This window comes from Melanaphis sacchari, unplaced genomic scaffold (genome assembly GCF_002803265.2).
Source record: "Melanaphis sacchari strain LSU unplaced genomic scaffold, SCAv2.0 Contig4_pilon_pilon, whole genome shotgun sequence".
Classification (NCBI taxonomy): Eukaryota; Metazoa; Arthropoda; class Insecta; order Hemiptera; family Aphididae; genus Melanaphis; species Melanaphis sacchari.
The window spans coordinates 3,925,196-3,947,422 of record NW_020271335.1 but is presented as its reverse complement, the minus strand read 5'-3'; the positions used below and the strand labels follow the sequence as shown (position 1 = coordinate 3,947,422).

General features: G+C 23.5%; 3 protein-coding genes across 8 annotated transcripts; 1 reads left to right on the top strand and 2 right to left on the bottom strand.

The window, feature by feature from the left end:
- Positions 1–1,250: 1,250 nt before the first annotated feature.
- LOC112598849 (natterin-3-like) lies at positions 1,251–8,470 on the bottom strand. 2 transcript variants are annotated; one of them, XM_025345487.1, is made up of 5 exons: positions 8,364–8,469; positions 4,145–4,221; positions 3,490–3,725; positions 1,657–1,800; positions 1,251–1,419 (listed from the first exon to the last, which is right to left on the bottom strand). In XM_025345487.1, the coding sequence occupies exons 2-5, from the start codon at positions 4,161–4,163 to the stop codon at positions 1,315–1,317; spliced, it is 504 nt and encodes a 167-aa protein (XP_025201272.1). In that variant the 5' UTR covers positions 4,164–4,221; positions 8,364–8,469; the 3' UTR covers positions 1,251–1,314. The 2 variants fall into 2 exon arrangements, with proteins under 2 accessions (XP_025201272.1, XP_025201274.1); XM_025345489.1 differs by lacking the exon at positions 4,145–4,221 and having other exon boundaries at positions 8,364–8,470.
- Positions 8,471–14,340: 5,870 nt separating this feature from the next.
- LOC112598778 (opsin-1-like) lies at positions 14,341–17,859 on the top strand. Of its 5 annotated transcripts, none has more exons than XM_025345384.1 (8): positions 14,341–14,583; positions 14,666–14,794; positions 14,860–15,098; positions 15,164–15,270; positions 15,364–15,470; positions 15,546–15,693; positions 17,303–17,580; positions 17,644–17,773. In XM_025345384.1, the coding sequence occupies exons 2-8, from the start codon at positions 14,667–14,669 to the stop codon at positions 17,771–17,773; spliced, it is 1,137 nt and encodes a 378-aa protein (XP_025201169.1). In that variant the 5' UTR covers positions 14,341–14,583; position 14,666. The 5 variants fall into 5 exon arrangements, with proteins under 5 accessions (XP_025201169.1, XP_025201172.1, XP_025201173.1 ...); XM_025345387.1 differs by having other exon boundaries at positions 14,654–14,794; XM_025345388.1 differs by having other exon boundaries at positions 14,635–14,794.
- LOC112598779 (COMM domain-containing protein 2) lies at positions 15,621–21,896 on the bottom strand. Its single transcript, XM_025345390.1, has 6 exons — positions 21,747–21,896; positions 21,323–21,400; positions 19,973–20,055; positions 19,737–19,910; positions 17,849–18,048; positions 15,621–15,708 (listed from the first exon to the last, which is right to left on the bottom strand). The coding sequence occupies exons 1-5, from the start codon at positions 21,808–21,810 to the stop codon at positions 17,851–17,853; spliced, it is 597 nt and encodes a 198-aa protein (XP_025201175.1). The 5' UTR covers positions 21,811–21,896; the 3' UTR covers positions 15,621–15,708; positions 17,849–17,850.
- Positions 21,897–22,227: the final 331 nt, after the last annotated feature.

Sequence of the window (22,227 nt, the reverse complement as noted above, 5' to 3'; positions counted from 1 at the left end):
ATTACCATTCCCTAGTACTTTATTTTTCCTCTAAACGAAATAAAAAAACTTATTTTACCATCATACTTATATTTATTTAGATTTCTTACATCAATCTAATATCTATATAACTCTGACCTCTATATATATTCAATTTCAAAATATTTAAATTATATTACAATTAAAAAAAAAAAATAAAAATATTGCAAAAATGTAATGTAGGCATTACAGATATCTATTACCTATTTTGTATTTAGTTTAGATAACTATATTAAATAATTGAGTATCGTTAAAGATTGCAAAATTCATTCTCGATTGAATTTTATACAGAATACTTAATATGAACAAGACAAAAGTGATAAATTCTGAAAATAAAAATTATTATAAAAACATTACTACGGTTTAAGAAAGGTTTATTATTTTTCACACGACTTATAGTTGTTTAGTTAATTGACTATAATAATTGTCGCCTGTATACAGTGTTACACAGTACACACTATAGCGTGCTATTACTGCTACTGGTTCTTATAATACCTACCTTTTTTAAAGAATCATTTTGAAGTAGAACCAATAAGTACTGACAACGACATCTGTAGGTCACAACAAAAACCATCAAGTCAAGACCAAGAATAACAGTCGTCGTTAATTATAACAATTTAGTACTCTCTTAGTGCTTATACATAAAATTATATACTTATATGGTAGAAATTATACCTACACATATGATTGAAAATTATTTTTGAGGTTTTATTTTTTTTATTTAAAATAAATCATAATATCTCTGTCTTTTTTTGGTGACCGCACACGGTCTAATGTATTTCATTATATTTATAAGAACATCTATTACATATACATTACCTTAATAAATAAATTGTATTCCTTAGAACAAAATAAATATGATATAAAATTGATATGGCTTCTATTTTGAAATTATTAAGAATAAAGTTAAAAGAATTAAATATCTATAAATGTATTTTATAATCACCGTCAGGATAAATTTTTGTGATGATTAATTAATGTTAAAATTTTGAGCAATAAAAAAAAAAAAAAAATAATAAATAAAAAAAAATAGGTGTATAATAATTTAGAAACATATACTTGTAATATGTTATAGTTGTTTAATAATTAGTTAGTACATATTATTATGATCTATGGAGTACATATTACTACTTTATCTTACTATAATAAAACTATTTTAAATTGTATAAATATATAATATATATTCTTCTTTATAATTTATTGTGATGTAAATTATTTAATAATGCATACAATTCTATTTCTTTTAAATAATGAATAATATATAATTTATTTAATATTACATAGTATTTATGGTTTTTAATTAATTGTCATAGGTGGTCGGTAAATCATGATTTCATATTCGGTGACGGATACTTCTTCTCCATTATATGGAATGTAAAGTGTTCCATGACTAGGATGTATCTGTATATAAATAAACAATAAAATAACATTAAAAATTATTTTTGTATAACAAATTAAATGATCATATAAAAAGTACGGAGAAATATATAGGACTGTATAGGAAAATCAATTATTGTTTAAAAACAAATAATAAATTCATACACTCGAATTTATTACGAAATTTCGTATAGCATTTCAGTATAAGTCACATTAGAAATTAGAATATTGATTATAAATAGTTTATAAGTAAAATATTACTTTTCCAGGAGTTAATGTTCCGTCATGAAGCGTACGTCCCATATAAAGTTTTTCGCCGTTAACGGTTGCACCTACAACAATAGCGTTAGGTGGAATATGGTTTCCTTGAGCGGTTTGCCATGCTACGTTTGCATGACATAAAACCTGCAAGAAAAAAAAAATAAATTAAAAATTTTATTTCAATAATGTAAATACAAATTTAAATATATCAAGAGATTGAAATTTAAAATTTATTATTATCCTATTCAATAAGTTAAAACAATTGATGTTGCAAATAAAACTAATTAAAATAATACTTAAATTATTAAATTATTTTTGTCTTAATCAAATAATTTTATCTTAACTCAATTGTTATTTTAATTTGATAAGTTTTGAAAACTATCATTGCAAATAATACGAGTATAGGTTGCATATTTTACACAAATGGAAAGGAAATCCTGCAATGTACAACGCAATATACATATAATATTATGTTAATAATCTTCAGAAATCAGATTTAAAGAAAATTAGTTTGGAAAATGTACAAACTTGTCAAAAAATACTTTTTGCTGAGTAAATACAATCTTAAATGTGCAGATATTTTAAAAACTGAAGAGTACAAATAATGTGGTTCACCGTAAACTATAGATTTATGAACTTTTAAGTTCTTACAGTAGCATTACAGTATTTAATACTGTTTAAAATACAAGGTAAACCATGAAAACAATATTATAATATTCCTATATACTCATAAATATTTTTACTTACACTTTATAGAATGAAAACTATTGAACATGATCGAAAAATATTTGTATATAATGTGATGTATTACAGGTTTACAGGTCATCTAATTATTGCATTACAATACTTATAATGAATGGGGATTAGGTTTTAGGTACAAATAAGGTCTAATGCTAAATATGTTAAATATGATATACGATATGTAAGCCACCTGTATAGTGTATAATATAATAAAAATAAATACTAGAATACTAGATACATGACAATAAGATATGTAAATATGTAATACAAATGTTAAATTGTACGTCCATCATAATATTATACAAAGAAATAATTAAAATAACGTATGATATCAAACTTTCATACAGCCCCTCCTAACAAGTGGATTTTTCAATTTCCGTTTTGTTTTAGCATATGCACTATAATATTAATTTTGCTATACAAGATAATTATTTGAACATAAACTACTGTTAATTAGTGTCAATTTATGTTTAAAAAAAATAAATATTTTTGTATGGCTTAAAATATTTATTGTTTAACTATATTACTAAAAAGAAATCTAATAATTTATCCAAGCTATTATTTAAGTATTTTACTTTTTTGACTACTGTACATATTTATTTTTGTTTTGAAACAAAATATTTTTTTTATTAATATGCCGAATATTGGACTATTAGTTTATTATTTATAAGCACTTCATACTTCTTAAAAAAATTAAAAAGTACTTCAAAACAAAAAAAAATAACTCTAAACTCTTGTTTAATATTTTTCATTTATCTATAAACTTCGTAGAAATTTATATGAAAATGTTGGAATTAAAAATATAAATTGTTATAAAAAAGAATAAAAGATTAAAAAAAAAATAAAGGGAAGTATAACATAAATAAATAATTTTAGATATCTACTCGTATCAATTTACCTACCTACCTATTACAAATTGTATAGATACATATTATTTTTAAACACTACAATTGGTTAGAATAATAATATGTGTTAAAAATAATCACTCTGTATACTAATACATACATGACACGTTATATTACCTATGTATATGTAGTATAATTTACAACACGAATTTTAAACGATTATAAAATTAACAGTAATTGATCTGACCTCGAAGTGACTTAAGGCATGCTCCATGCCTCCCCAACACACATATGCCGACGAATGACTTGGGTTTATTTTCGCTGGCAGCAAGTCACCTTCATAAAAAGCCCGACCTGCGTACAATGGGTCACCGCCCTTGTCAGTGCCCGCGTGTACGGCTCCCCTGGGCAACGGATCGCCAGAATTGCACGGCACCCACAACAGCGTGTGTGTTTGATCCATTGGGATCCATCCATAACCACCTGTGAAGAATTAATAATAGGAATATTATATCTAAGATTGATTAAAATTAAATATTCTTTTTCTTTTTTTCTCTATTTAAATTAAAATAATATTGTAATATTTATATTTTATATTATATATAAGGTTGTTACTAATAATTATCTATGTTAATACTAAATTATCAATACATCAATTTACCAGTTAAGTTATTTTAACTGAAGATAATATATTATTTTAGCCGTTCTACTATATAAGATATATTGAATATTATATATATATAGGTAGTTGAAATTGTAGTAAATACTTTTTACTTCTATAATATTGTTTAAAAATAATTATCAAGCCTTAATTATATTACAAATATATATCTTTAAAAAAAATACCACAGTTACTATAAGTACAGTCATTAACAAATAATCCATTTAGAATTTATACATACCGGACATTGGTAAAATCATTGGTTATCAAAATCGAAAATCGTCAAAAATATGATTTTGGAAATCTATATTGTAAATCCTAAAAAAAATATAGATGAATCAATATAAAAAGACTATTTTATACCACAGTGATCATATCCATAAACTGTATTGGAGTTACAGAGACACGGAGTAAACGCTACTAAGTAGTTAGTAAGTACTAAAGTAATGACAAATAAATATGATCTTATACTGTAGGTATTTCTATACTTCTATAGTTATTGTAATTGCCATCTATTCATTATATTACCTCAATAACCAATAAACAGAATAGTTTTGACGACAAAACACGAAAATTTCACCTGTCTCTGTCAATAATATAGTGTGTAATCTGGGCTCTGGCTATTATAATATATAATTAAAGAAATAAATAATATTTTTATGAAAATTATGTAAAAATTTAAAAATAAGTATGAAGTGAAAAATAGCACTTTTAGAAGAAATCAAATATTTTTAATATGATTGTAAAGCTTAAATTTTGACGAAACTGGATATTAAAGTGTAAAATAACTATTTCTCGTTAATTAATTAATTAATGATTAGTAATTAGATTAGTAATTTTACTATTACTAATGCTATTTATAAATAGATATTCGAAATGTATACATTAATAATAATTATTATTTAAATGCATTTATTATATTATATTTAGAATTAGATAAGTATACACATTAATATTATTAATAATTATATAATGCATTGTACATACATATTAATATATTATATTAAATATTACAGCAACAATATTTATTATAATTATTATTTATTTGTGGAGGCTTGACTTCTTTGGCATCTTGAATGGCCCAAATGACCCAATATATTTTTGGATCGGCACTATTACATCGATATGTGATACATTTTTCCAAATAGTCGCACCTTATCAAATTTTATTCACCAGTCAAAGACAGTTACAATACTATACTTGATATCTTGACGAATACCAATTTCATTGTCTGGAATTATAATTGCAAATTCTAAAAAAAAATTTCATATAAAATGAACTGATTTCAAGTGAAAAATTGAGATAGTGTTTCTACTTTTGTGTCCAGTCGATATCAATATATTGTATCAATTTTTATTTTCTGCCAACATTAACAATATTAAACCATTACATCGACAATAATCAATTAATTTTTTTATTTTGATAGACTTCAAATTTATTGACTTCATTTAATAATACATTATGTTTTTGATTTATAATGTACAAACAATTTTTGTAATTTTTCACTGCGACAGCACTATTTAAAAGTTCTTAAAAGTGTATTTTAAGCGACATATTTAACGTAATATACTATATTCGCGGCAATTATGAAATGAATACTGCTCGTAAAATTATTTTTAATAGGCTTACATATCGATCAATTATCTGTATTATAAAGTGTTCCATATATCATAAACTAAATTGCTAATTCATTGATTGTGTGAGTAGTTACACATATCAAGGTATTTCAGAACCAAGATTTATATTCAGTCAAAATGAAAATTCCCAAAATCGATCGCAGTATAATAATATAAATGTGTGTACTTATCTAATATACTAATGAGTAGTAGTTAATAAAGTACCTAATATACTTAAATAGTAATTATTATTTTTTATTTACAAATACAAAGTAAAGGAAAAAAATATTATATAATTAGTAAAAATTTCAGACTTATCAACGCTGGTTGTTTGTCCTATAATTTCCAAAATTTTCCAAATCTCGTTTGTAAAAGCCCGAACAACAAAAATCATTCGGGGGTTTGACCAAACTAATTTGTATATCCTAGGTTTTACCGAAATTAATTTCGGACATTTACCGATATACCGATATTCCGATATTCGTACTTTTACCGTAACATTAAATATTGTTACATAAAAATTTCATATATTATATGCATATACAGTAAAACCTCTGAATATCGGACACTCTTGGTCACCAACATTTTGTCCGTTATTCAGAGAGGATACATTTTTGAAATATATCTGTATAATAATGTACTATGTATGTACATACATATAATGTTATTAGTTATTACTTGTTATTTATTGTAAATTATTACATTTTTATATTTTTACAAATTATTATTAATTACATATTATTATTTAAAGTATATTTTTACAATTCTGCGAATGCACGAATTCCTACGTTTCCGTTATTTTTACGGTAATCTAAAATGTCAACTTTTCGCGAAGCGACAACCGCTTTCGTTTTAACGTAGTCATCACATCGAAAACCGTCACTAACTGACATACTTTTGTCATAACACATAACCGCTTCACCGATAACCGAATTTGTCGTAATTATATCATCCTATAACGAGTTTGTTATCATAATTTTACATTATTACGAGAGTGCATACGTATGTGAATACGTATTATTTTCAAATAATGATTAGGGATTTACCATTATTTTAAAAATTCCCTAATAAAATAATGTCCGTTATTCGGAGAGTCCGCTATTCGGAGGTTTTCCTATTGAAAAGTAGTGAAAATTCCCCGTTCCCCAAAAAACGTCCGCTATTGGGAGGTGTCCGCTATTAGGAGGTGTCCGTTAGTGGAGGTTTCACTGTATATGATTGTTTGTTTTTAGCTCTCTCTGAACTCAAAGCTACTGAACCGTTTTTAATAAAATTAAAGTAAATAAACATCCAAGTATAATCATTGAGACCATAAGAGAGTGGTTATAAGTTATTTTTTAATCTTTGTAGGTTGCTATAGGGTGATTCATATACAAATTTAGTTTTAGTTCATAAAAATTAAATATTTTTTTAAATATTTGCCATTGATTACAGATTATATTACAATAGGTTAAGTGTCAATTATTCACACTGTTTGGGACCGAGAGTGAAATAATAATTAAAAATATACAATAAACACAAATAATAGTAGAAATAAAAAAAAAAAATTCTGCAGATGTAAAATTACATAATATTATATTTCCCTCAATATCAATTATTAAATTTTCTTGTATTATACTGTAATTTAAGTTTTTTTTGACCAGCTATAACTAATTTTAAAATCAAGTGAACCACTTTATTTTACTATTAAAGATTATTGCTTAATCATATGATAAATACAAGTAGAGGCTCCTAAATAGGGTCACCTAAATTTCTTTTTTATACAAACCATAAAGAAAACTTCGTTCAACTTATCATTAGTCACACTTTTCGTTGTACTTTACTAGTTATTTTACCATCAGTCGAGTCTAATTTTTATAAATATGATATAATAATTTCTTTTTTAAGTCTTGTATCACTAATACTTATACTAGTTATACTAGTATTATAAAATTTAGCTGAAGAAAATCCGCTTTCTTTTATATTAAGTTCTTCTAGTATCTCGAATTTCATTTCAATATTTAACACATTATGTTTTATTTTAATACCCATTTTAGTGCAGACGAATACTCGAATGCGTTAACAAACCAATTTAATTTAAGATTATCTATATTGAAGTGAAACGTAGAAGATAATAAAATAATACCTAGGTATCTACTACAATTAATAAAAATAGGTATAGCATATAAATACGTTTACAAATATATTTTATAAAAAGCAAATCTTAAAATTAAATACTTATGAACAAAATTACAATGATCAAGTACTTTTATGATTCGTAATCATGATCTTCTTTCTTAGTTCTGAGCATATTTTTGATTTAAACACATAAAACGAATACCAATCTAAAAGATATCGAATTTAAGCCGGCTTTTAAGCGTTCGTTGAATCTGTCTTCAGTTTTTTGTGTTTATGTAAGAAATATTATGTTTTGAATTAAGAAGTGGAAGTCATTAAATAAATCATTGTAATTGTATTTATATTAAAAATTTTAACTGAAATAAAATGAAAAACGATATAAAGATAATTTAATTTTAATCTATTCAAAGTTGAGTTATACAACTAGTAAATACAAAAATCTATATTATAATTAATAAAATATTTGGTAATATAGGCTGATAGTCAACTTGTAGTTGGTAATTATAGGCGTTTAGGCTGTATGGTATAGAGTATAAGTAATAAAATAAGAAAATATTAACAATGTTTCATTATTAATCGGTAAAAGTGTTGATGAAGTTTTCAAGTAGGTACCAGGTATATAATAAATATGTTATATTATGTACCATAAAAGGAATACATGGTATAACTGTGATTTATAAAGAAAAAAGTATCCTATTATGTACAATGGTAAAATTATTTACTTACTCATCATTTTTATAGTTTTTCTTAAGATAAAATTTCACAACTTTGAGCTTCACTTATGAACGACAAATACCTAATCACTGTCACAACAATAATGACATGCAAAATTTCGTGCGCACGAAAATATGTACACGGCCGAGTGGAATATGTAGATTTATCAGTAATCTTAAGTGTTTATTGTAATGCTAATAAGATTAGATACGTTGCTCATTACTAACACATTATATTTATTCATCTATGTTGTAGCTTTTATAAAAGTTCAGTGGCGTCGTTTTACATGATTTTATTGGATGCAAATAAATTTAATACCTTTAATAAATATCTATACCAAAACCCTTAGTAAAAGTAACATTTTTATGAATTTTCAAGTATGAGTACTGAGTAGGTAATGGATATTAAGTAAAAAATATACTGATGCGTAAGTCAGCGTGTGTTGTTGCATCATCCTAAAATCCACAAAATATGATATCACTATTTACTATATGTACGGTTGGTAATAATGTAGCTATATGTGGTATTTATTTTTTATTTATTCGATCAAAATATATATTACTCTAAATGTAGTTGAAATGTGTGCTAAAAAAATTAACAAATTCTATTTTTAATTATTATGAAATAGTATCACTTTTAGATTTTTACAATACCTAAATTAAAATAATCATTATTCATATTATTTAAAAGGTAAATTATCTTATAAGTAATGTATTCAGGTATACCATATGTCTTGTTAAAACTATTATTTGTTTATTTTTTTGGATATAAGATAGGAAATTTGTATAACGGTAGATAAAATAATTAGATGATTTTGGATAATTATGATTATAATTTTATAGTAAAAAAGAACAAAATTAAGTTAAAAAATATTAAAATATACATAATTACCTATTTTTTAATTCCAAATTTCAATAATTAAAATGTTTTAGATTATTTCACCTTTAAATACGTGTATAAAATAATAGTAAGTTATTGATGTAATATCAGGCAACATACAACTACCTGTATACGTATACCTATTTTTATTAAATTACCATATTATATTATTACATTTTAAATAGGTACTAAGCATTCTTTTAAAAAAAATTCTGATGATTAAGAACATTAACTTTCTATAATTTAAGTTAAGTATGATTTATAACTATTAGTAGTATAATATTAATTTTTAATAATTTTTATGAGTAGTTAAATAGGTATTTACTATATAGTAATAAATGGATACCTACATTTTGTATAATCAACAAGGCGATGGATATATAATACTATATAATATGTTATATATTATAAAGATCCTATTTTGTTAGTTTTAATTATGTTTAGTTGGTATATAAGTACATATTATTATAATTTTACAATAGTTTTTCTTATCATAATAAAAAACACTTCACTTTAATTCCATTTAAAAATCAAGTAATAAAGTTCAACCATCTATCAGAAGTATGTTGTCTCTTTGCCAATTGCCTTAAAATATTATGATATACAAAATTTAAAAAAATGTTGAATTTGTTTCAATGTATAACAATGGTTTTAATTTGTGTATCGTAAGAGCTTATTTTATAGACATCGCGGTTTTTATGAGAATAAATAAATAAAAATTATTTTCAATTTATTTTAGTTAAAAAAACAAACAATTGTGTTTTACAATATACATTCGCTTAGAATCTACAAACTATAAAAATCATTATAATCATGGAATGGAACATTTTAGTGCTAGTCATTTTAATGTGTAAACTTTTGGGTAAATTACTGGATGAAATGATGTTTAAAATTACATAAAATTGCAATTTTTTGAAAAAATCTATATTATCAACAATAAACGCTTTTTGATAACATAAAAGTCAAAATATTGATATTTAAAATTATGTAAGTAGTATATTAATATTAGGTATTATATAATTAATAATGCAATACTTAACTATTATCCATTGAAGTTGGTACTTGCTATCTCATTAATGGATTTAAAAGAATTTATCTTATTTATATATATCTTGACTCATTTATCTTTATAATATATGACCGCAGTGTTGAAATGATGACTAAAGTCTAAAATAACATACCTTATACTTATATAATATATATGCGACTATCCACCATTGTTTTATAGATCACTAACCTATGATGTTAATGAATACCTAATGATTTATAAGTAATGAATAATGACTCATACAATCATTCTAACTTAATAACTAAATTATTATATATAAACCTATTATAAATGACTTTCAGTAATAAATAACAAGTTGAAAATTGTCTCTAAATATATTTTGAGTATTATTGAATAATCAAACATAAATATATGTTAATGAATTTATCGAATCAGATAAATAGATATCAACTGATATAAAATATATATCTGTTTCTTGTGTAATTTGAAGTTATATTTTTAATAATTTTTTTCTTTAAGAAAATAATGGGCCCCACTTAAAGATTACAATCCCGTCCTAATTTTACGATCCCAGGGTTTTGAAATATTTACCTATTAATCCCGGGATCTCGGTATTATCCCGAAATTTGATAAGACAAAATTTAAAAGAATTATGCTAATTTTTTTATCATCCTATATAGTAAAAAATATTACTACAATTAATAACAATTGTGTTCTACTTATTTTGAGAATATAAACGCAGGAATAATAGAACGCCTAATGTCCCATATTCAGTCTGCTTTTCGGCTTATTTCCTATATAGGCTGCTGCTGAAAATGCTCATTCTGACTCGATAGTCGATACTAATAGAATGAGTAGATACTAGATATAAAATACTTAAATACTAGCTCTAAATGATTTCGTTTTTCATTATTTTAACCAAATTAGTTTCTTTTGTTTTATAAACAATGGTTCAATGGTTCTTTTAATTTTGTTTATTTCAAGCTCTAACTTTTCTTGTTAATTGAGCGAGTGAAATTAATTCACTCTCTGTTTGTTCAAAACGTTGTTGTGGATCGCTCAAAATATAGGCTGATTATATGTGAGTGGACGTAATTTAATTTTTTTTATGGTAGCAATAAATTTATACAAATATTAGTATAAAATATTTGAATTGAACTATAGATTAACTGTAGCTGTAATCAAACGTTAGTCATTTTAAAACTAAGTATGTTAATACATTGCCCATTTGTAGGTATATCCTCTCTCTTGATTCATATAAGTTCACATTTCAAAATTCAAATTTAATAAATAAACTAAGTGAAAGTAAGTAAATATTAGTAATCACAATTAGGAAAACGGGATATAATTTTATATTAAAATTTTTGTTTATGACTCTAACCTCTCCATTCAATAATTAAATATTTAATAATGGCTTTGTATCTACCTAACTTACCAATACATTAATTTATCAATATAAAATAAGGACTAATTAATCATGAATGGCATAAAATATGGGAGGGAAATTTCAAAACTAGGGATGTTAAACACACTAAATTTTCCCTAAATTATGCCTAGGTATACCAAAGGGGCACTACAATTTACTATTACTTATTTAAAAAAAACCTTATTGGACATATACATTTTTTATATCTGTACAATAAATTCTTAATTTTCACCATGAATTACAACTAATAATTCTTGATTTGTCATCACGATGATGTTATATGATATATATACATTATATAATATACAAGTATTTATCATTTACATCAAATAAAATAAAGGTAGGTACATAGAAGGGGGAATGGTAAACTCCTACAAATGTAATGTAATTTTCTACAAAGACATAGTGTTAACTTCTACAAAAGATAGTTTTAACTCCTATAAAAGATGATAAAAAAGGATACCGCTCGTACTTTTGTAAGATAGCACAATTTAATGCAAAAATAGCACTCAACAGGAAGTGGACAAGGTCGCCGAACAAATCCTGTGAGTGATAGTGTGGAAAATATATTAATTAATTATATGAACATATAATATTATAACATGGATATAACTTACTTCAAGAATCATCATACAGCGCATAAACACATATTCAAGTGTTTATATTTTATATACTTATTATTTTTAAGTTATAATTTTTTTTAACTTTTTGAGCTTTTAAATTCCAAAATCGTGAATTAAAATAATATTACCCTATTTTTTTTAAGTAAAAATTCCATGTAGGAGTTTACATTTATTGATGATTCAGGTAAAAAGGTTATTCTTGTAGGAGTTTACATTTGGCCCACAGTAGTTAATATTAGCTAGAATAATAAAATTACATAGTTTCAAAAACGAGGTACTTATTAGATAACACATCGTTTCTTCGTACCAGTGATATTTGTATGCTTTTTAATTGCTATTTAACTATTTTTCAGTAAAAACTTATAACGTTAGTATATAAGTGAAGTTGGATTTTTTATTATCTATCATTCTGGTAAAAGTACCTAACGGATTGTATAGTAAAAAGTTTAAATTTAAAAATTTTAACTTAGTCAAAGACAGATTTATAAGACTTTTAGCAATTTTTATCAAACAAAAAATGTAAGAGAACGATAGCAAACAAAAATTAAGTTTAAGTTCTTTTAGTGGTTCTAATTTGTACTTTAAGGTTTAATATCAATCGTTTGTGAAAATAAATGTAAGTTACATTTAAAAACATTTACATTCATTGATTTGAATTTGTCCATAACAAATAATACAATAACGCCTATTTGCATTGATCTACCCTGGGAATTAATACTATTTTAATTAGTTTTAAAATTAACCATAAACCAATGACATTTTTAAATCAAATACCTATAATTATTATCTATTAAAAAAAACTTACAGTTATATCTTTTTTAATTTATTGTAAGAATTACTAGAAAACATTTAAGAATTTTCTTTATTAACCATGTTGATAATTAGAAGTTTATAAGTTATATAATAATATTTATTCATGTTATGTTCATTTTAGTACCTAGTACAGTAGTACTTGCCTATCTTACATCTAAATTATTATACGTACCTAATTCATAAATAAGTATATCGTCTGTAAATATGCAATAACTCGCGTAAATATAAAAAATAGTGTTAAAGACATGACCAATGAGCTCCTTCTCTGCTTTTGTACATTCAATATTTTTATTATTTATTATTGCGTAAGATTTTTTCTGTACATAGGTAATACATTTAGTGGTTGGATTTATGTACCTACGTATTCATTAGTGTACTTGCTACTAGAAAAAAAAATGTTTAAATAAAAACAATTATCTAAGGTCTACGTAGACATACATAGATATCTACACAAACTAATGTTTTGTTTTAATATTCATAAGTAATAATAGGTATTAATAAGGCTTCTCATAAGAATAGATTTTAAAATATTTCTATACCTATATACTACGCGTGTGTGAAGAAAAAAATGAAATTTAGTTTTTGAACAGTAATCTAAATATTATTTTAATTTTTAATTTAAATACGGCAAATATGAATCGTTTATGGTATACACTATACACTATACTTATATAAGTAATAAAATTAAATAAATAGTAAATACAATAGCAAATATGACTGTTGGTTGCTTCCTTGTAAATGATGGTAGTTAAATTTTTACCATAATAATTTAAAACATTCAACAATAAGTTTATGAACTTTCAAACAACCTTCCAAATAATAACAATAAGTTAATAAGTTAATTAGTATAACTATATCATTTTAAATTTATAATAAAAGGTATACAAGTAATAAGATTCGAACAACTTATGATTGGATAGAATATTGGTTTTATATTTTAATTTACATTTTTATGCACATCACTAATTATTACGAAAATTAACAAAAAAATATTTATAATATTTTAAAAAGGTATTATTTTTTAGACGTTCGGAACTTAATTTAATAATACTCATTGCACGGGATAAGAAATTTACATAACATTCAAAGTCGTTCAGTAAAACCCTACAATAAACCTCAACCTTGGTATCAGCATTAAGAATAATCTGTTTAAAAGTATACTACACCCTTAAGACAGGTAGAAGATGGCATCGGTAGGGTTTCAATTCTAGGCTCTTATTTAAAAGAAGACAACTGAAGTGTAAGAAAGTTACAGTCCTTTCTTGGACGAGCCCTCGGAGAATATACGGCAGTCGGCAGTACAACTTCAATATCTAACTGTCAATTCAATGGTCATATTCTACTGGAGTATCGATGATAGAGTCGTGTTAGACATAAATGGCTTTAAACAGTTTCAACCTCTGTTAAACTTCTTGAATTCTTAGCACAAACACCAAAAATATTTGTTCAATAATTTTTTTTAAGTATTTCTACATTCGCAAAGTAAGTGCATTAGGTAATCGAAATTTAACTATAATATTTATAAACAGTTAGTACCTACTGGTTATTTGAGTTGGAATTACAGAATGCTAGATAAAATCGGATCTCATTATGAACGGCAAGAATCGAACTGGGTGGCTGAAGGAGGTTTTGGAAATGAAACAGTGGTTGACCGAGTTCCATCAGATATGATGCATCTGGTTGATCCTTCTTGGTAAGAACGATAATATAATAAAACAATGAATAATTCAAATTTTAAAATGTACCCATATTTCAAAGGTATCAATTTCCACCGATGGAATCAATGTGGTACAAATGGTTAGGCGTCACTATATTCTTCTTGGGTATATTATCAGTTGTGGGTAATGGAATGGTGATATATATATTTACCTGTACAAAAAATCTTAGAACGCCATCCAACTTACTGGTAGTTAACTTAGCGTTTTCCGATTTTTGTTTGATGTTCACTATGTGTCCGGCAATGGTTTGGAATTGTTTTTACGAGACTTGGATGTTCGGTACTATATACATTTGGTAATGAATAATGTTATATTTTAAATTAATTACACAAATTATGTTAAAGGACCTTTTGCTTGCGAATTGTATGCTATGTTTGGATCATTATTTGGGGTTACATCAATATGGACAATGGTCTTTATAGCTTTAGATCGTTATAATGTAATAGTAAAGGTAAAAATAAAAAATAAAACACTTAAATATTATATAAATCATTTATTAACTGAATTCACATATAAAAGATAAAATACAATTTGTATGTTTAAGGGATTGTCTGCAAAACCTATGACAACCAAGTTAGCACTATTTCAAATATTTTGTATATATCTGCATGGACTTTTCTGGACTTTAACCCCTTTTTTTGGATGGAGCCGGTAAATTAAAAAAAAATTTTAATAAATGGAGAAAAAATGTGTTTAAAGGATAATTTAAATTTATGTGTCTTGTAGATATGTACCAGAAGCAAACATGACAGCATGTGGCACTGATTATTTAACTTTGTCATGGCACAGTCGTAGTTATGTTTTAGTATATGGAATGTTCGCATACTATTTACCTTTGCTTGTCATCATCTATGCATATTATTTTATTGTGAAGGTAAGTTTTAAAAAACTGTAAAAGAATAAAAATTAAATTAAAAAGATAGGTAAATGGGTACCACTATGTTGTAAATTAGGCATCAATTAAATCACTGTTATGGATGTGTTAAATTTGAATTTAATGATATATTATTATAAAAGAAAAACAATTTTGAGCAAAGACAGTTTATCTGCCTATATCATCTAACATATTTCATGATATGTTTTTTAATATAACTATTAAAGTCATTTATTTTACTTTTAGTATCATAGTAGGTTGATATAATTTTTTTCAAAAATATTGTATTTACTAAATTAATAGTATTAATTATTAAAATATATATTTATACCATTATACAAACCTATACAACTCAAAATTTAATAAAAAATGTCTATAGTCATGTAAAATAATAAAAATAGATTTATAATTTATAGTATACTAAAATTTAAGTTATATGTAAAAATAAGTTCCCGTATATAATGTTTTTGAAATATAACAAAATAATTAAAATCATTATTCATTATTAAAATAAATAATCTTGTCAAAATTTGAACTTAAAATATCCATAAAAAATAAGTGTTGGTTTATTTTTTAGTTCTTTGTATGAAATATTATACAATTTCAAACGTTAGTTAAAATAATTTAAGACTTTACAACTTTTGTGATTTTGACAAAATTTGTATAAATTTAATATTAACGTAAATGCAACTAAAAAAGAATGTGCCTATAGATATAAGAATAACTTAAGTGGAATTTTGTATTTCATTTTTATGAATTGATCCATAGAATATTTTTTACTGATATTATCTATAGAAAAAATAATTATAATTATGCCATGTATAGAAAATAATAATATAAACATTTGATACAATTTTCAAGTATTTATGGTTATTCAATGTCTTTAAAATTTTTACTTTAAACAATCATAAAAAAATAATTTGACTCACAAGTAATTTTTTTTTTTTAAATCTAAATTTCCAAACATATTATAAACTTTGTATTAATTTTTTAAATCTTCAGTATAAATAGAACACTTTTTATGAATTTTGCACTACAAAAAAAATTGTAATTTTGGAGATTTTGTCAAAATTTTAACTTTAAATACTTAAAAAATAATAATATTATTTATTAAGGAAATGAACCGCTTATACAGAAATTTGTATTACATTTTAAGCATTTCTATCCATTTATACATTTTTTATCAGAATTTATAAAAATAATTAAAAAGAAAAATCAAAAATTTAAATTGCTTATAAATAACTTAAAAATATTCAAAATATTTAGATTATATTCTCTTTAGAATATAACCATATATAAATAATTAGTGAAAATTTCAAGTTTTTACGGTTCTTCGTTTTTGAATTACACTAAAAAACAAAATAAATTTCATCAAAAACTAAATTTACCTGAAAATTTCAATTTTTTTTTATTTTATCGTTGTTTTTATTGATTACTATGATAAATACAGGTAATTTTTAATTCTATACTCTAAAGTACTATTTAGATACAATTAATCGAACTATTTTTTTGACTTAGTATCTTGTACAGAGAAACAAAAGAAAACACATCATTAAAAAATCAATACATTTATTGTTCCTCTCAGAATCTAAAACAATTTTTGAAATAGGCAGTAGCATCGCACGAGAAGTCTATGAGAGAACAAGCAAAAAAAATGAATGTATCTTCTCTAAGATCTGGAGATCAAAGCAATACTAGTGCAGAATTTAAGTTGGCTAAAGTGGCTTTAATGACAATTTCTTTATGGTTCATGGCTTGGACACCATATATGGTTATCAACTTTGCTGGAATATTTCAATTAGTTACAATTGATCCATTATTTTCAATCTGGGGATCAGTTTTTGCAAAAGCAAATGCAGTATACAATCCAATAGTATATGCGATTAGGTGGGTATTAATTAAAATATAAGTTTATCAACAAATGCTGCTAATAACTTTTTTTTTTTATAGTCATCCAAAATATAGATTGGCATTAGATAAGAAGTTCCCATGTCTAGTATGTGGAAAATTGGAAGATGACAGGAGCGATTCAAAATCAGTTGCTTCTGCTCAAACAACTGTATCTGAAGATAAAGTCTAAGAATCCAACTTACTTAATCTCATGGAATTGCTTAATCAAACTATCAGTCATTTATATTGTTTATAAAAATTATACCTTCATTTCAATTTTCTACGTATTTTCCTTATCCATTGAGATTGGTTCTGTTTTAAAGCAGCCTCTAGAGTATCTTTGATGTGAACCAAGTTTAATGGATCTGTTTGTAGAAATAATGATTCGAAAATATTCTTTTTTTCTAAATCTAATTTCAATGTAACAACTGGTACTGTTTGATGTAATAAAGATCTTGATCCCATCTGTATACATAATATATTATGATTAGTTGCATTTATATATTTATTTATTCCTAAATTGTTATGCTTTAAAAATATTAATTATAAATACCACATAAAGGTTTTTAAATGTAGTCCTTTATAAATACCTAACAATATTTCAATTTTTGAATACCATCAAATTCAGTTTATTTAGTATTAATTGTAAAAATGTCATAGAATTAATTAATATATAAAAAAAAAATACAATTTGAAGTAAGTATTTTAATCTACATACTATTTCAGTAAAATAACTTACATAAAATGTTCACATGCTTTTAGTAGATAAAATTATTAATGGTAGATTAGTTATAGTTTTTGTCTACAGAACTTTATTTTAGTTAATGTAAATTCATTTTATTATAACACAAATAATAGATACCTAATATATAGTGGCTGGCAAAGAGGTATGAAGTTTTTGAAAAGATTGTTACACATTTAATTTTAAACCAATTAAAAAATAAAATGTTTTTGTACAAAATTGGTACATTGCCATTTACAAAAAATATACATTTTACATTTATTTTTTGGAAAAAATAATCAACTTTAAAAAATTACATCTAGTTGATGTTAATGTTTTGTCATGGCTACACTGAGACTGAAATAACATCTATTGATGATGAAATATTAACCATTACAAAAACAGTGTCTACCCAAGAGCACATAACAGTCATTTCAAAAATATCATACCTGTCTGCTGGACTTTGTATATACAAAGTAAGCTTACGTTCAAAGCTAGAAATTATAGAATTCATAATTTTCTATTTAAAATGATAATTGTTATCAACAAAATAAATAAATTTTTTATATCAAACTCTGCAGTCATCGGATTTATAATCATTTTAAATTTGTGAAAATTAGGGCTACAAATTTATAGGAAAATTCATTTTTTTTTTAAGCTTATTGCCCAATATCAAGTTTGGATTATATACTAATAAATTTAATTTTGAAACTTTTACTATGATTTTTTTTTACAATTTGTGAGTCTTTGTTAGAGTTTTTCTTTTTTAATAGTTTTTTTATATTTTTTTTTAATAACTTTTATCAATTTAAGTATTTTATGGATTATTTTTTAGTTTTTGTAATCTTTTTAAAATAATTAAAGTAATAGTTTTATCTTGAAAATAAATAAATTATAAAAAACGTTTTTTAAATTTTGTTAATTTTTTGAGATTTGAATACATTTTATGAAGATTTTTTAGCACATTAAATTTGTAGCCCTAGTTATTAAACATATACTAAATATATAATTACACATTCTACATATAAAAATGGAAAATGCAATAGTGCATAAAACTACTCAAAGTCATCAAAATCTGATTAATATTATGTTACCTTATGCTAAAATTAAGCTAAAATATAATTCAATCTATTAAACCTTATTAAAACTTAATTTTAAAAGTATTTTGAGTTTTTTAATGTCCTATATCACATGTTTGAACTTTAATACCATGTAAAGTTCATCCAGCACAAGTTTATAGTTATAAACATTTATTTTTAAAAATTAAGTTTTTTGAAAAAAAAAAATGGTTAATAAAGAGAATGATAATGACAAAAAAATTATATAGTTATTCTACTGTCATATTAAAAATCAGTATTTTTCATTGATAAAATGAAAATTTATTACCTATTATCGAGATTATATTTCTTTATATTTAATCTTAACAACTTACATCAGTTTCAAATCGCCACTCTAGTTCTTTGAAATGTGGGAATACAAATGCACTAGATGATAAAATATCTAGTAAATAGGGTTTTTGGTTTTCATAAAATAATACAATCATGTCTAATTTGGTATCATTAAAACCATATTCTGTCAGTGACTCCTTTATTTCCATATCAGTTAGCTAGAAAACCAATTTATTATAAAACAGTATTATACTCAAATTAAATTATTTAGTTAACATACTTTATGTTTACAGCTTTGCACACACATGAGACATATGCTTTTTACAATTGATATAATTTTGTCTTCATCAATCTGCAATTTTTCTTCAATAAAATAAATTCTTATTAATGTCATACAATAATTTCTATAATATTTATAATAAAAAGAGTAAAGAATAAATTTAATTAAATATATTTATTTCATCAATAATAAAACAATACACAATAACGCTTTTGTAATACAATATTATGATATTGTAGTTTTTATAAGAACTATATTTTATTAACTTATAAAGAGTGAATTTAAAACTTTAAACAGTTGCTTATTAATTATTATCTCAATAAATGCATAAGAAATCAAAATCTAAAATTGTTTAATAATAAACATTTGAAATTTGTCAACAAGTAGTTAGCTATTTAAATAGTTTGTACATAATTTAACAAAATATATCAATTAATATGATATAAAAACTTTAAATTAATAATAAACAATAAACATACAATATATAACGTGAAAAAAAACAATTAGAAATATTAGAAATAACATTTTTTTAAATTATGTTTGGTTTTTATTTTTACCTACGTTGTTCCTATGGCATAATATTATATCATCATTCCTATGAAAACTCCAATTTTATTCATTTTTTTAACAACATATTGTAGATATGAATAATTCAAGGTTGACTAACTTTTATTAACAATAGTTAATATTTACTGAAATATTTAACTGTTGTTTTTTTAAATTAAATATTCAATACACTTGTAAATTATAAGTATATTTTCGTAATTTAACTAACTTTTATGCTTATATTCATTTTATAGTTGTTTAAAATTGTATTAAATAATATTAAACTAAAAACTAAAATTAATGTTATAATAAAGTTAAATGGAAAAATCAAATAATATTAAACAGTAAAATTGTATAATGTTTAAATAACCAAGAAAGTAAAATCTACACTAATTTTTATAATTTAAATCCTGAATTAGGGACATTGATTTTTGTGGGTGATTCACTGAGTAGAGTGAAATTTCTTACAATTGAATAAATTGATCAACATCACATATATTTCAAACTATTTTGACAATCTATTGGGTATATTATTTTATACTGTATACATTATACATAAAAAACAATTTTTAGAAATTGATAGTTATTTGATCATTATTGACCATATTTATAAATGATAATCATTACTGGCTGGATAAAATATTAAATAAAAATAGATTATATTTTTATTTTAATTATTAAATATAGTTATAAATACTAAACAATATTATTTACTTAAATGATTGTATTAAATTATTTTTTTAATTTAAAATTCTATAACAATTTACATCGAATATTATAAATAATTAATACAATAAGAAATACCTGCAGCTTTTTTATAAAGACTGGAATTAGGTCCGTTGTCCATAAAATCCTTGGTGAGCCTCAAGAAATCCTTGATAACTATACATAATGAATTTTAATAGTTATTAAAATAAAACTATGAATTTAATATGAAGCATTATAAATATCTGTACATAAACAATATATACCTATTATTAATACCTAACTAGATACATTAAAAAATCTAAGAAATAAAAAAAAGAATAAATGTAAACTGTCTTTATCAAAAAGTGAAATTGTTAAAAGGTTTGATAATTTAATTAATATTTTGTTTCTCGTTATTAATAATATAATTGATTATAGATAATACTAGTACTATTTATAATCAATGTTAATACTTATAAAATCATAATACAATAAGTAGCTAGGTTAATTACAAAACTATAACTGATTCTAATTTTCTTACCGTTATCTGTTTGTTGAGCCAAAAGTTGAAAACTAATTTTGAAAATTTCTTTGGCTGATGACATTATACACAGCAATCAAAATAAAATATTTAGCAAAAACATGTAAGGTAAAAAAAAAACTAAATTAAACTAAAGGTAACTGTTAGGAATATTTTAATTTGTACTAGAATAGGAATTATGGATATAATAATAACTACACAGTATAATTTAATCTTTATAAATTAATAACATATTTTAAAAACATTGAAATGAAAGCTTCTCAAAATTAAAAGTAATAAATACCTAACAATTAGATATATTATAGTTTAATGATATATTAATATTTATCAATAATGAACATAATATAAAAATATTGAATTGAAAAACTATAAATCTTTTAAAATTTAAAAATATTTCTTGTTGATTACGTAATGATAACAACGAAAAGGTTAGAGTTACTATATATATAGTATCATATTCTGTGATAGTATATACCACGGA

Bases quoted from the DNA above. Each gene is read 5' to 3' on its own strand.
- LOC112598779 (XM_025345390.1), bottom strand. From the start codon at position 21,810: ATGTCATCAGCCAAAGAAATTTTCAAAATTAGTTTTCAACTTTTGGCT. The intron at 20,056-21,322 runs GTATTTCTTATT...ATTTTATTGAAG, and splicing joins TCTTTATAAAAAAGCTGCAG to AAAAATTGCAGATTGATGAA. The intron at 18,049-19,736 runs GTAAGTTGTTAA...TTATGTATACAG, and splicing joins AGTGGCGATTTGAAACTGAT to ATGGGATCAAGATCTTTATT.
- LOC112598849 (XM_025345487.1), bottom strand. The intron at 1,801-3,489 runs GTCAGATCAATT...TTTTTCTTGCAG, and splicing joins ATGCCTTAAGTCACTTCGAG to GTTTTATGTCATGCAAACGT. The intron at 1,420-1,656 runs GTAATATTTTAC...ATTTATATACAG, and splicing joins GAACATTAACTCCTGGAAAA to ATACATCCTAGTCATGGAAC.
- LOC112598778 (XM_025345389.1), top strand. From the start codon at position 14,667: ATGCTAGATAAAATCGGATCTCATTATGAACGGCAAGAATCGAACTGG. The intron at 14,795-14,859 runs GTAAGAACGATA...CATATTTCAAAG, and splicing joins CATCTGGTTGATCCTTCTTG to GTATCAATTTCCACCGATGG. The intron at 15,271-15,363 runs GTAAAAATAAAA...TGTATGTTTAAG, and splicing joins GTTATAATGTAATAGTAAAG to GGATTGTCTGCAAAACCTAT.